Consider the following 15,996-nt stretch of genomic DNA (forward strand, 5'->3'; position numbering starts at 1 on the left):
ATTCTTATAAAAGCAAACTAATTAAAAATGTTATTACAACAAATCAATGGAAAAGTGTACCTCTACCTTGAAGGTCGTATGATTAGTGGCGCATTGTGCCGGACCGACATCCACGCGTCGCCTCCGGCCGCTAACAGTGCCTCCAAATTGTTAAAACAAACTGTGGAAGAACGCCGCGATATATCTCGCATGGTGTTGTATCTAAAACAAATAACTTAAATTATGCGGAGGAGGGAGGGACGCGACGCTGAATGGATATTAAAATGTGAGGGTGGCAGGGGAGCGCGCGCGGAAAGCAATCAACGAGCGACGATTTATGAGGCGAGCCGCGGGCGAACCGCGATGCGCCCGCGCACTACACGCACCCGATTTTGTCAAACGCCCCCGGGACACACGGATTTGGTCATCCGTTTAATAAACAGAAATACCAAACGGTTTACACTGTAAATCAGATAGCGGCGTATAGAAGTGCCCCCCCCCCCTCAGGTCGTGCTCCCAGAGCGCAGGCCCCGTGCATAGTGAACGCGCTTATCTGGCTCGGGTACGCGACATCTTCATTATCGCCGAGTGTTAAAACTTGTTAATCTGTCACTTAGTTAATTATTATGCGAGGGCCGCAGTTAATTGATTCAGCCGACGACAAAATGTTAATAAGCAGTGATAGCGGTGGTGAAACGGTGCTTCTGTCCGGAGACGCAACGTTTTGAAATGCAAATCGTGCTTTTCGAATATTGGTGTGGATAGCGCCGATAAGAGACGGGACTGACTGAATTAATATACGTGTAACACGCGATTTTGCGCTTTGTGCTCAGCGGTATTATCGAGGGCGTCGCGCGTCGGACGCACCGCATGGACGCCGCGACGTCCGCCGTGCGACCGTGTTGTATTCTACCATACCTTAGTAATGGAGTTTATTTTGTTCCTTTAGTTATTACCCTGTATTTGAATCGCACAATTTACGTGTCTAGTTAATCGTGTAACTGAGCGCGTACAGTAATTAGATTACGATGAGAGTATTGCCATAAATACAGTGGAGATAACCTTGTGAATTCATTATAGTTTCATTCAAGGTAGGCTTGGGACAGAGTTAGATTTGAACTCACGTCTTAGCTTTCTTATCGTATCGGTACAACATCCGCTGTGGTCCTCCCTTACATCACAGTTGTTCTTGATCCACTGTGGGTCCTGTTAGGGATTCTTTCAAGTCATTGCAGGCCAGGGTTTTTAAAGCTTTATTGCCTGGAGAATTAGATTCGGTTTAGTCGGTAGCCTCAGGGTCGTAACCCTGGTGTTTGTGACTTAAACATAAGTCGAAGTGGGCGTAGCGTAGGTAGAGTTGACAGATTGTACATAATCATGAATATTATTATTGTCACCTGACTTCAAAAGGAAGGAGGTTCTCAATTCGTCTGTATTTTGTTTTTTTTTATTATATAATTTCAATTCTTTGGAAAATTTTGAACGAAAAATCATCGAGAATAGAATATTTGTTGCTATTTTTATATGTTTGTTGCAACCAGCACATAAGAAACTCTACACATTATTTCAATTGTTTTAAATCCTCAGCTAGATACTATTTACTAGTATTTACGTTGTCTCAGTTAATACGAGTTCGTAGCTTGTAGAAATCCACATCCTTAATTACAAATGCTCAAAGCACTATAAATAAAGGTTATCTCCGACGTATGTGTGAAGTTCGGTGTGGGTGTGTGTGTGTCATAAATATTGATAAATAAGATAATTGTCTAAATGTAAAACCAATACGATTTTTTATTTGATGCAGATAAAGTTAGCGCTCTCTAGGCTCAATTTGAATAGGTGTGTTTAGAAGAATAAAATTTCTATGTTGTTTTTCAATGAGACCAACTCATTTTGTTGTGGCTGTCTGATTTCAGGAATATTTTATCTAAATTACTTTATGAAAGCTTTTTTTTGTTCAGGATAAATATGTACAATTGCAGTACGTTAGATACGGGCAGTTTTAGTTTTTATCCTTAAAACCATTTTACCCTCCAATGCAAGTGAATTAAGTAACCTAACTATTATATGACTTTGTTTGACAACAGTCTAATCGTTTGACATCAATGCCGCAATGAACATCAATGTAGAATTCACTGAATAGTCAGTTTCTATTAAATAACATAATTTATTTACTATAGTTACGATTTAGCAAAGATTTTTCAGTTGTATGGAGCAATATTTCACTTAATAAATCAATCCATTGAAGTCCTAGTTGAGGGACTAACGGCCTAACCCTAGTTTTTTAGTAAAATTCTACCAGACATGTATGAAGTACTAAAACATTGTGCAATTACTCTTCTGCCATTCTATATGTGACTTAGCTCTGTTCTTTTTACAATGGGTCATATTCGAAAACCTTTAAAAGCTCTAGAACCTAGGAATTTGGAGTGTGTCACCCCTGAGAAAGTGGGTGTATATGAGGATTCTCCAGAAAACAAAAAATAGCAATGCCAAAGTAACGCAAAGCAGGCGCAAGCGATTCTGTGAGTCGGGCTTAGGCAGAAGGGTGACTCCGGGGCGGTTTTAAAACGGTGGAAGCTCAACATAACCAATCTGATAACCGTTTTACATGTAAAAGAAAACAATGATATCTAAAGATCATGTCTTATAGCACTTTACATACAAAGTTGACACATATCACGCGCACACCTTTATACCCGGTAGTTCAGCTGCTGAAGGTACATTTGTGACTTAATTATAAGATTGTCGCAGTTGAAATGTTTCCGCAAAGTTAATCAGGTTGTTGTTTTCGTTGCACCGAACTTGGAACTTGGAAATACCCTGAATTATATTTCAATTTCGCTATATTCAATTTCGTAAAATTATATTTTTTTTAATCAATTATCAGCAGTCAACGAACTTCAGATTTGGTTCAAACAGTTTGAAGTGTGTAACTCGATTGAATATTTCGGAGTGTAGATAGAAAGAGATGGAAATGCTTTTCAAAAAATATATTTTAATCAAATGTTTTTTAATTATATTCTTAACAAAGCACACCTTAAATAAAGTAAGCTCGTATGTTGGGTCAATTGATAGAAAAAAAGTTCGAAATGAATGATGAAATCCATCCAGACCTATTCTTGACACAGCTTAGCCAAATTTATGCGGCACGTCTTCCCACCACGCATGCTCTACAAGTTAGGGGTTATTCATAAATATGAGTACCATGACTGACAGCAATTAGTACAAGTCAAGTGTATAGTGTTAAGGACCGAGTGCGAGTCATATTATATAAATTACATAATTGCAAACATTAATTAACAAGCGTAAAGTACAATTTAATGCGTACATTGTAAGCGAGGATTAATATAAAATGAAACGTTTTAATATGTCTGTTTGATAAACGGTAGCTTCATTACCACATTAGGTGTAATGAATTCGTCCTGCCGCCGCGCCGGGTCAGAGCGGCTTGCCTTACGCCAAATGTATAAAAAAACAAACAAGAGAGTTTTAATGTTCGCGTTAAGTGATATGATAGCGTGTTAATGGTGTGTTGCATGCGTTTATTTAATTAATTAAATATGAAGGGCTCGCGAATCGTAATGGGTCCTGTGTGCCGGCCGACGCTGCGAGAGTCCCTCACTCGCTCAGATAAAACTGATCGCTTCTACCTCTTAATTATCACACTTATTGCAATTATGGGTGTTTTATTGACTCGCCGCAAATGCACACAGAACTGGTTGAGTATTTGATGACGCCTCATTACAGTTAACAGTCGTGTTTGTCGCACATGGATTACTTACTCTTAGTTGTTATTGTGAATAAAATACCATATATTTTAATTGTGAATCGTATTCTCGGTAAATGTTACAATTGTTAGACTAGTGACAACGCGGGACTGGTGGCGTTTTACTATCGCAATGTCTTTTCATTGTTTTTAGTCTTGTTGGCTCAATCGCGGATTTGGCTTTCTCTATCCTTCCTCAAATGAATAAACTCGACATTTTTTTTCATTCACTTGCCAACAATGTATGTTTTTTCCAATAGTACGAGCACACGTCGATGCTACGTTCACCAAAAACACTATTTGCTACGCGAGCTCTTTGCGTGCTGTGCGTATGCTTTTGCGAAGTAACACATGTTGAGAGTGATATTGATGACAATGACAATATCCATCCGACGCGTTTTACGTAATATGATTTACGTGCCAAAAGTCATAATACACCTTACTGTATAAGCTGGCTCTACGGATTTGACTTTCTGATAAAGTGAGTTGTAGAAAAAACCGAAGTTAGGACATGCAAAAAGCATAGAGTACGGTCTGCTACACAGTACCAGATACCACTCAATGCTAAACTCATTGCGTGTAACTTTTCCTCTTTTTTTTCGGTGTTCTTAACAGTAAAAGGAATCTTTCGTATTTTTTACCATAACCATAACTTGGTAACCTTATCAACCAACTCCTTATAATAGATTTGGCCTTGCCGCGGGAGTATCCCAGAGATCTGATGCAATCACTTGGTAAAGTTAATTAAAATTACAAATCTGAACGGTAACCGAAAATATTTGAGCAATTATATCTGTGTTACTCTTAAATGAATAATAAATATTAATCAATTATATTAGTGTAATTACTTAATTGACATTCATCAGGATGTTGATTGCTACAGTACCTATAGGTAGTCCTTCAATCCGTAAGGTATCGGTAAATTCATAATAATTTGGGCATCTACACATGTATGGATATTGTCAATGTACCGAGATTGTTAGTATATCTGGACTATGTCGTCGTGTCGTGCTGGCCAGTAGCTCAGCTGTTGTCCGCCAGCGTGACGTGTTCCTTTGCGCAGGAGTTTCGGCGCGAAGTGCTCCAAGTGCTGCCGCGGCATCTCGTCGTCGGACTGGGTGCGCAAGGCGCGCGAGCAGGTCTACCACCTGGCGTGCTTCGCGTGCGACGCTTGCGGCCGCCAGCTCTCCACCGGCGAGCAGTTCGCGCTGCACGAGGACCGCGTGCTCTGCAAGCCGCACTATCTAGAAACCCTCGACGGTGGATCGATCTCATCTGATGGTGAGTTTTCAGTCATAGTTTTTGAATATTTATAGATCAATACCCTTCATTTAAATCACATTTGCCTGCAATTAAAGTTGATTGCAATTAATTGACCAATGCCGTACATTGGGTGTGTATAGTGATATAATCATGTATGTGCAAATAAGATCATTTGGACTACAGATGGGTGCGACTCAGAAGGTTACCACAAGAGCAAGGCGAAGCGCGTGCGCACCACATTTACGGAGGAACAGCTGCAAGTGCTCCAGGCGAACTTCCAGTTGGACTCGAACCCCGACGGCCAGGATCTGGAGCGGATCGCGCAGGTGACCGGTCTCAGCAAGCGGGTCACGCAGGTCTGGTTCCAGAATAGCCGCGCCAGGCAGAAGAAGCACCAGCACACCGGCAAGGGGAAACAAAACCAATGTTAGTATACACAGGTCTGGACGCTGGACGGGGAACCATGCGCTTTCTGGCACACCACACAACGTATTTAATACTACATCCCCTGTTGTTGATATGTGCAACTTAAAGCTCATCGTTTCCCGTAAGTAGGTACTTATGCTAGACTTGTAACGCTGCTTTTAAAAATACGCACTTTTGGCGAAGTTAACCACAGTTTTGACGAAGATATTTGCGAATGTTTGCTACGCGAATAGTTCCAAGTGATTTGATTTTTCTCCATGTGTTTACGTGTTTTATGTGTTGCACAGTGGTGTCCCGGGACGCGGACCCGGCGGGGTTTGGCCGGCCCATCAACCTGCACCTCACTTACTCCTTCCAGAACAAACCACCTTTTGTACCGATAGGTAAGGCCGTCACGCACTCGTCTCTGACTACTGGATAATTTATACTCTACACGTACTTAAATATTATCTTCGGATCGTCTAGACAGCAAACCGAATTATTTCCGCACTTTTTACATTTAATAATTTATTGTTACTTTCTTCATTTTATTTAATAAATAAGTAAAAAACGATCGCTAGTACGCCTGCTCGTTGTGAAGTCGTAATATAAATAATAACAATCAGATGGTCGGTGATAGTGATTGCACGTGAGGTGCTACCGACCCGACTGCGGTTGGCTTTCATGTCCAGGCGCTCGGATGTAAGCTCCGCTGAGCACTGTCATAAAATTACCCATTATACCTTTGTATCGAAGATTATCAATCTTCGATAGTTCTAACAAATGAAGAACATTTCAGTTGAAGGAGATTATAAACTACATTATCTGCAATAAAGATAGTCTAAGATAGCTCCGTGCTAGATTGCAGTAAACCATGGACTATAAAGCAACATTCTTGTTTCGTTACAGATGGAACGTCTTTCACGGATTCCTCCATGGATGAGCTGTCGGAGGACTCTTCGATCCACTGCATGCAGAGCGAGGTGTGAGCGCCATCTAGTGGAGACGCGAATTTACAAGTGTTTCATTCTTTGAACATATCTCTTATCGTAACCTTACTCTCTAAATCGTAAACATTCTTCCAAATGTATTCTATATTACCAGTTTCTGCCATGTAAGCCTCTAATCGTAATTGTACCGAGTTGTTTGGCTAGTTCGCCTCGTACTGTTCTGCACAACAACTATTGTACCTCTAAGCGGTAGTAGGGGTCAGCTTTAGTGGATCACTCCCTCGGGAACATTCGTTTTTGTAACAGCGATTATGTGGGCATTATCTAAGTAAATTTCATTACTATCGTGATGAACTCAAAGCGCAAAGGCTGCGTTATAATCTGAGCTAGTTTTACATACTTCGTCTTTACTAATTTGTATTTGTAACAACGGATAGCATGTTATACCTAATGTCAGTAACGCACAAACGTAACAAATCATCGATTACTGAGTGAGAATCTCGAAGCGGTCTTATCTAATCTATTGTAAAAAGTTGTATTTATTTATTTATTTCTAGTAACTGTGATACGTTCTCTATCGAAACTGTTCTCGACTTGTTACATTTCCTAATACTGTAATTTGGAATAGCGTTAACTTTTTATGCAATTTTTATACATTTCTAAAATATCATATTTAAGTGCCAAGACGTACCGTACGTGTAAGAGTTAGGTGAGTATGCAAGTTGTCAGTAGATTACGTTAAACTAATGGCGTGCTTTATGTATGGATGGATGGCGGCATCCGTCAGTAACATATCATATCACGGACGAAGGGGGACGAGGCCGCTCCTGCCGCGGCTGGGTCGTCTGTCGAGGATACCTATTAGATTTCAGTATTGTAAATAAATCAAGTTTATGTACTTAACTATTGTAAATAAGGCGTGGAGACACGAGCAGCTGCCGCGGTGTCGCAGTCCGATGTTTTCGCCGCCGGGACCGCGCAGCTGACGAGTGCTCCACACATATAGGATATATTAATTTATGATGGTAGCTGTTTAAGTGACAAGTAGTGCGTCATCTCGTCATTTTAATGTAATTAATTAGTTGCTACAAGTACTAGGTACTTAAGTTTATTCTGTACAAATTTTTAAATATATTATGTTGGTTAATATTGTTGTTTTCATTTGACATTTCCTCGAAGTCGTTCGCAGATTTGAGAAAGGATATAGAACAAGTACCAAATATTGGCTGGGACATGAAACACGAGATTTCACTTTAATTTCATTCAAGAAAATACCAAGGTAAATTTCGTCAAAAATAATAAGACAATTATTTTAAACAAATTGTTTATTTTCTTTAATCATAACGTATCTTAAATTAAACTTATTAAAAACTTAACATATTTTTCTATTAATTTATTATTTAAAATTATTTACAAAATATGCTTATTTCTATTCGGATTGTACGGATAGACAAGCCGTACAATTTACATCTACTAATAATAGTTTTAATTAACGTTGGTTCTAATAAAACCTTATAATATATTAATAAAACTCATTTTAAATGCTATATATCTGACAGAGCTTATGGACTTTTGTTTTACATAACGTTATATTTATCAATTTCGTTTAGAAACTGTTTTTTTTTCAAAATAAGTTAATATATTGCACAAAGACATTTGAGTACGCTTAGGTTTAAGAGACACACAAACGAAAACTTCAAAATATCTCCGGGTTATTCCCTCCCGTATATCGACGAAAAAAATACACGTGATTTCTTCTCGTATGCACTAAACATATCTCTTCAACTCAAAAATAATGAAAATTGCGACTAAAAGAAGTCTGTTGACAAAAGACGGTTGGATCCTTGTTCAGAGCCAATAAGGTGGCCAATACTTAAAACCTGTAATTCTGGCAGCCTTGGCCACACTATGACTGGGCCAATGTAGATGCGGATTTTTGTGATAAATCGTGTCGTTTCATTTATAGCTTATCCATGGCGTTGAGGAGCAGGTTCATCTCCTGGTGGACTTCCCGAAGAAGATCCTTCATCTGTCGCGGAGAGTCCAGGATGTCCACGCTCTGTGTGTAGGGGTTGTAACGTACGCCAAAGTCACGGGGGATCTTTTGGGCGAATTTACTGGAACGATGAAAGAGAATGGTTAGAATGCTGGGACCCAAAAAGTATAGTGGTTTTGAGAAAAAATAAAAAATATTAATCAGAAAAACAATTACAGATCGGCTATTTGTTCTATAAAAAGTGTGGAGTAGAAGACTAGTTTAAATTCGATACTGCATTACAGCTGTCGCAATCTTAACTAAGTATACTTACATCATTCTTTCCTTAGCGTCTTCAAAACTATTTGCAACAAAGTAGACGGGTTGGTATTCAGTGATAGGGTACTTGGTGGCCCCCGTGGTCTCGGGGTCGAAGTCCCGCAGTTCGGGCTTATCGGAGAGGCAGTACTGCAGCTCCCCAAATGAAGACAACAGGCCCGCGCCGAACGCCTTCAGCTTGCCTTCTTGCCGACACAGACCAAACTCGACAGTAAACCAGAAACACTGAAAAAGGAGGTTTTATCAACGTAAGTATTTGAGAAGGTAGACTTATGAAAACCAGATTAAAAAAAAGATAATATATCTTTATTATTATTTAAATTACCAATACTCACAGTAGCAAGCTTTTCGATATAGTCATCAGGTGCACCAAGGGATGCAAGTCCAATCTCTTGGGAGAACTGAGCGAAGGCAGGGTCAGCAAATAGCGGAGCGTGGCCCAACAGTTCGTGGCATACGTCAGGCTCAGGTGTGTACAGTGGCCGAGAGTGGTGTCTGATGTACTGAGTGCTGTGGAACACTCGGAATGCAAGTCCAGCTAGGAAGTCACGAGATGACAACAGCCCAGCAACAGGACGCAGAGTAAAACCAGTACAATCTGAAATTCGAAGAAAAAAATAAGTAAAAAGGTTTATTTGAAAGTGGAAAGCGCATGGTTACTTAAAAATCGTTATCGTAGTTACAAACCTTTAAGGAAGTTGGAAACATCTTCCAACTGTGGGATGTTATCCTCCCTGTAGCCACAGTTCTCGATAAGCAGCGGGAACACGTGGTTGTGCTCCTTGCAGGCGTGTGTAGGATACAACTCTGTGAGCTTTCTGAACACAGCACCCCAAGTGGCAATCTCCTCCTTGGTGTAATCGACGTGAGGGAGTGGCTGTCCATACTTGTAGTTGTAAGCGATGTCCGCGAAGTACTTGCGGCGAGCGCGGTACTGCGGGTCCGTGAACCCTGGGTGGTCGGAGTCGAGTTCAGCTCCGTACGACAGGATCTGGTTGGCAAACCTATCCAAGTCGCGGATACGCCGAGGGAACCAAGGTACAGCGTCTGTAAGAGGCAAGTATAAGTTTTGGTAAGTTTTACTAACTAAACTTAAATTCCTGGGAATACAAAAGCATAAGACAAGTGTATACCTAACCATATTATAAAGTTATTTTGTTTTTCTTGAGAATGGAAGTACCTGGTAAGTCGTTTCGAAGTATTAAATGACACAAACTTACATCTATTGTCCTTATAGTTCCTAGATATAATATTCAAGTAGCCGACATTATTCTTGAGTTCGTCCAAGGCCGCTCCGAAATCGCCAACACCATGTTCGCACTCCACCATGAACTCATAGCCCGGCCTTCTGGCAGATGAGCGGGACTCGATGTGGCTGAGGTTGACTCCGTGCGAGCAGAACACGCTAAGGAACTTGGCGAGTGCGCCGGCTTCGTCAGGCGTCGCCGGGGAAAACAACAGCCATGTAGACTTGCTGGAGTCGCGACCCTCGCGAATGTAGTTGCCACCTTCCATCAGTTTTGGCTGGAATTTAATGAAACAATTAAATCATTGAGACAGGCCACAATAGTCACTAAAACTGAAAAAAACAATCTATGAATATGCATCATAAGTCAGAATTTGATAGTAGAAATGATAGATAATAATAAACTATCACGCTTGCGTCATAGACTAAGAGCTAGAGTGGCGATAGTTCACGGACCATTTATCCACATTCAGGTTACGTGGTGAATTAGCGCGATAACCCTGGGGCACGGAGTCGATGCCCGTCACGTACTGCATGCTGCCATCTATCTGATAAACTTCAAGACTACGTTTGGCTGCCTCGCACCGGTTCCGCGGGTATGCGTGCTAATCATGACATTATTAACTTTGTGAATCAGAGTAGCGCGTGTAAGCGGTGCGTGCGCGGCCACGTGGCCGGCATTCAAGCTAATTACTTGTTAATCCAAATGTGATCGCAGGCCTGTGCGAAATTGAATGATGCCTATCGTTATTAATAAAGGCTTGTAAAATATGCAGCCTTGCCTCTGAGAGCGAAATTAATTCACTTTTAATTTTCAACTTATAATTTTCGTTCGCGTTGAATGTCAGAAAGTTTTTTTAGTAGCTAAAGTAAATAAGTTAAAATTGTTGTTATTAGTCGACCGGAGTTTATTACCAATGAAAAACAGTACTTACATCATATTCTATTAACATTTTATTACGGTCATAACAAAATAATAACAAGGTGCCTTATCAAGTTGTGTGTCATATTTACTTTGGCTTGTAACATTGCGATCTGTAAAAACAGTTGGGAGATAACCCGAAGTTACAAAACACGGATAACAAGTGACAAGCAAAATTATGAAAATTGATAAAATTTAATTATTAGCAAATGAATGGCAACAATTAGTGATGCGAACGAGAAATTATTTTAATGTTATAGAAATTATTTTTAGCAGGAAAGCGGCAGTTGAGATTCCTGTGCCTGAATCCCTGTGATTAAATCGGTTATCTATAGTTTCTAGCAGGATGCTAAATTAGGCATCAAACCACAGATATTTTTTTATTATTATTAACCTGATACAAAACTAAGTTTTTCAAACGGTCTTTTCGGCCAAAGCGGAAACCGACATAGGTATTGTAGAGCCTAGGATTGGAGTCTTTTGACAACTAGCCGGGACAGAGGCGGGTCGCCAAAAATATGATGAGACGAACAGGAGGAACGTTTCTTTGGACTTAACTAAGACCGCTAAGTAACTGAGTAAATTTTACAGGCGTTAAATATTGTAATAAAAACAATCAGCAGTCGAAACCCTCACTCTTTTCTTCGTAGCCTTACAATCCACTTAAACCTAAAGACAAATTGTTATTTTGCACAATACCAAACAAAGAATACACAGAATTTTAACCGATAGTCATCCCATCTCTAGCTCTCATCGCAACTAAAGAGCTTACGTAATATCAATTATCAATTTGTTAATTGATAATTGTACGTTTTGTTAATTAATTTCTCTTTTACTGAGCAAACACAATATATTGTGTTGTTTATGTACATCAAACAATTACTTTGCTGCATTTAATACTCATTCCCGTAAAATTTTACCCTCGTAGTTGTTTAACATAATATATACTTTTTAGACACATATTATTAAGATTCATTTTCGATAGTTATGGTGAGTCGTCTCAACTGTGTACATTTGAGCAAGATTAGTTAGTACAAAAGGGGTAATAACATAAATAACTTTCACATCCTCGCGTAAACGGCCAAATTTTGTTATCCACAAAATCTTCGGTTAAAAAGAAAACATTTATTTATATAGCTTCGCCTTATTCATGGTTATTTTAAAACTGGTGAAAGGAGGTTTCTAATTACAGTGAAACATCCGAAAAATTAACTTTATCTTTATTTTTGGGTTTGGTTCGATTTAACAAACTACCATAAACCATTTTACATGGATCGCTTGGTTTGATGTTCATCGGTTACGGGGCCTTTTATTGATAGTTGATTGGAGACAGAATGGTATCGACTAGCACCTGCAGAGAGAACTTCGAGCTGTTGCTGTGATATAACTAGGCATACGTCACGTTAAATATTAAATGTTTTGACGAGCCTGCTGGTCTAGTGGATAGTGGCCCTGACTGCTGTACCGAAGTTGTGGGTTCGATTCTCACCCAGGACAAAATAAATGTTTCTCTGTCTGGATGTCTTTTTCCAAATCTTGCAAGCTTTTCTAAGTTTGAGAGTAGATGGTGTTGTGTTAATAGAAAAAATTAAAGTTGGACTAAAACCTTTTTGCTAACACTCAGTAAAAATACACAGACTACAAATAGAAGCTTCTAAATTGGCAAATTTTAAATAAAACTATCGCCGAAGTTATCTATAACTATTGTCCGGTTTTATACGCTTAAAACAGCGAGTAGAATTAGATACAACTTCAAATATGTTGTGGTAATTCTAGGAGGTAATAATTATATTTTCCACAGGTGTGTAATTGAGTAAAATATCAATTTGGTTCTATCTGTTTTCACGATTAAATGATCTAACGCTTCGTATTGACAAAGGACCGAAGAAGGTTTAAAATAAATAAAACAAAAAATACCTGGTTTTAAGCCACGCCCTTTTTTATGATATTTGTCGTGCTTTAAGCTTATGTATTCTTTGCTAAGTTGTACACATGTGTTATAGTACCGTGTTGGCTATAGACAAGAGTAGAAATATTACATTACAAATTAAGATTCGTACAATTCAGTTTTAACAATGTGGCGAAAACATTCGATGTTCTGTTTGTGTTGTACGGTAATGTTAGATGATTTTGTAGAGATTATATCTTGGTTCGTATTATTATTATTTTTCTAGTGTTGACATTTTAGGACCAACCGGTCCTGGATTTTCGTTTTTTTTTCAAAAAGTTGGGATAAAGACCAGTCTACTATTTTGAATGAATGATTGGGAACGAAACAATAAATATCAATAGAATTCATATCGTTGTAAATAGTACTAGTTTTATTCGAAAATAATGAAGATTTAGGGACACCTAACCTGAAGCTTTCTGTATAGTTCGCATTTAGCAATTAAAACAAAACTAATATCTAAATACGACGGAGACTTAAGACGGAGTTTCTTGTTAGTATTATTACAATCGAAATTAAGGTAAAAGTAAACGTAAAAATCAGTCAAATATTATAAAAAGGAATTCGGATTATTTTATTCTTTAAAAATAATATTTTATCAAACTAACAAGGTTTTGTGAAAATCATAAATATTAGGCTTTCACAAGCACAGTCAGCAATAAGCTACTGTTCATTTCTACCAAAGTACCAACTACAGTGGTATAATTACTAAAATAAATATTAATTAATCAGAATTAGAATCTGTATACTAAACATCGCTGTACAATAAATACTGGTAGAATAGCACTAAACACAAATTCGCCATTTAGGAGTATACGTCGAGAACTTTCCTAAATTATCATTGCCAATGGTACAATCATTTACATAAAGTATTTCGCTAGAGCAAAACTCTCATTCTATTTAGAGACTAATGTTCACAACGATGTTACTAACATTATCCGAACACCGTATTTTAATTAGACCCTAGAGTGGTACCTATTTCATCGCGCAAGCTTTATAATCGTTACTTATTTACCGACTCTATTACGTCCATCATTGCCTGTTCTCATTCCACAATACATGTAGCTATATTTTAAAAAAGAAATTAAGTATTTTCGAATTCGAATATTATTATGGAATTTTCTGGAATGGTCTTACCTTGTCTGGAGGCGACGAGGAGAGCTTGACCTCCTCGTTGTCAGTATGTATGCTCATCATGGTGCTGCGACAACCGTACGACACTAGATACGACGCTAACGCTCTGCGTGTAAACAAACGCGAGCGCCGCGCGCGCAGCTTTTATGAGGCGCTAGTGACGTCACGACACGCGCCACCCTCGCCGCTCCGTGGATGCGGTATTTAATGATACTCATCAAGTAATGCGTTGGTATAATACGACGTAATGAATAATTAATAAATTACGCATTAATACAAAAATGTTAAGAAAAAAACAACTTAAAACAAAGGTTTTCTGCAGTTAGAATGTAGACCATAAATAATTAGTGGTCATAACAAATAATTACAAGCACTAGAGTATTATTTCAAGTTTGTAACGAGTTAGGTTAAACCTAGATTAGGGTATAAAGTAGTTATTGAGTGTTGCAACAAATTTCAAAATAGATATCTTCAGCTGCTACTGCAGTAACTCAGTAATTAAAGTTTTACCCGCTATGTTTTTATTTTTAGCTAACCTAGTGTAGCCAATTGATATGCTTGCCACCAAATAAGTATGTCTTATTAATTTTGTACTCAACAGCCTTAAATCCGGACTACTACTATGCAAAGGTTTACAGTGTAAAACTAAAGATTGTTTACCGAGGAATACACTAACTAGAGGATCTACAAACCGCATCCAAATTGTAAAGAGCACACTCCGCTTTTTACATTGACGTGTCTGTTTGATAAAAAGTTCGTCTATGCAATGTAGCGTTGTTGTTGCGTTTGGTGCTTTTTACAAGTTTACTCTCGTCACACGAAGGTCGGACTGGTTTTTGTACCAGTCCACATTACGACGCTATTGATCGCAATAAACAAATCTTTATTGGATCAAAATATACTTGTTTTATGACAAAACATGTCCAAATAACCAAGTTGGTCAAGTACCAGATACGGCCAATTTATCGTGCAAAAAACAGAAATCGTTTTATCTTTAATGTCAAGGTTTTATTATTTTTAATTTGGTGTTAATTGAAAATAGATAAGTGGTTTGTCAACATCGGGGGGGATAAACAATGCCCTGTTTATTGACACGTTATTGGTAAAGTGTTGGCTGATAGTCGTTTTCAGCAACAGTTGAAGAGCGCGGATAGAGTTCATTGATAAACCGCATAGCTATCGAATTCACTTACGGTCCCGGGCTCGGGGGCAAAGGCGGAGACTCCTGATAAACGCCTCTCAATAGATAACTTATCTGACGTATCTAATAAGCAGTATTAATTGAATATTTTTTATCTATTGAGTATAATTGTTTTAAGACGCAAATGTTTTAAACTGGGTGGGTCACTTCGCTTCTACGTTACAAGTAGACTCTAAAATCGGATGCTAGTTCATCAATTACTGGGTATTAAGTATAAAAAAAAAACTGTGTTAAAGCCTCCAGGAAGATAAAAATACGGGAAAAATCGAAAATTCTCAAACATTTCAATTAAGGAGGTCACAAAAATAAAATTGCGTATAAAATACTCTCATGTTAGTCAAGGGTCTGATAGCAATGATTTATATAAAGTTGAGGGCTGCAGTGCGCATGCGTTCTCAATAAATCTCCACTGACGCTGGAATGCGGCAATCTGTAGGTCGAGCCTTCGGTCGCCAATACGTTACATAACGGGAGATATTAATAACAAATTATTATAAACAAATATGTCATATAATATTAAACCCGAGACTGCGTTTGTAGGCAAGGCCTATTCATTTGTTCGAATTTGATATGAACGAAGTGAATAGATACGAAGCGAGGGAATCGAGTGAATGACGTATCAGTCAACAAACCAAAAAACAACACCTACCCTTCCGAACCCATAGATTGAAATTGGTGATAGAACTTCATTCTACACTGTCGATTTAGTCCACTTTGATCGCTGTTTATCACATTCTTCCAGAAATATCGCAAACGCGTAACATGTTTAGATAAACATAGCGAACAAAAAAATAATAGACATAATTATATGTCAGCTGTATGTATAATTACGAATACATATCGCAGATATTTTGCACGCTTTGTT

At 38.5% G+C, this 15,996-nt stretch overlaps 2 protein-coding genes across 2 annotated transcripts in view; one reads left to right on the forward strand and one right to left on the reverse strand.

Annotated features, from left to right (window-relative positions):
- LOC113504165 (LIM/homeobox protein Awh) overlaps positions 1–7,515 on the forward strand; it is a 38,786-nt gene extending 31,271 nt beyond the window's left edge. Inside the window, exons 3-6 of the mRNA XM_026886330.1 lie at positions 4,812–5,029; positions 5,195–5,437; positions 5,725–5,820; positions 6,326–7,515. Of these exons, the coding sequence (XP_026742131.1) occupies positions 4,812–5,029; positions 5,195–5,437; positions 5,725–5,820; positions 6,326–6,405 (637 nt within the window). The 3' untranslated portion in view covers positions 6,406–7,515. The remainder of the gene's footprint in view (positions 1–4,811; positions 5,030–5,194; positions 5,438–5,724; positions 5,821–6,325) is intronic.
- Positions 7,516–7,744: 229 nt separating this feature from the next.
- Positions 7,745–14,052, reverse strand: LOC113504181 (protein henna). The gene is made up of 6 exons (XM_026886349.1): positions 13,934–14,052; positions 9,901–10,204; positions 9,368–9,727; positions 9,016–9,278; positions 8,676–8,905; positions 7,745–8,483 (listed from the first exon to the last, which is right to left on the reverse strand). The coding sequence occupies exons 1-6, from the start codon at positions 13,991–13,993 to the stop codon at positions 8,327–8,329; spliced, it is 1,374 nt and encodes a 457-aa protein (XP_026742150.1). The 5' UTR covers positions 13,994–14,052; the 3' UTR covers positions 7,745–8,326.
- Positions 14,053–15,996: the final 1,944 nt, after the last annotated feature.

Source organism: Trichoplusia ni, chromosome 21, assembly GCF_003590095.1.
Source record: "Trichoplusia ni isolate ovarian cell line Hi5 chromosome 21, tn1, whole genome shotgun sequence".
Classification (NCBI taxonomy): Eukaryota; Metazoa; Arthropoda; class Insecta; order Lepidoptera; family Noctuidae; genus Trichoplusia; species Trichoplusia ni.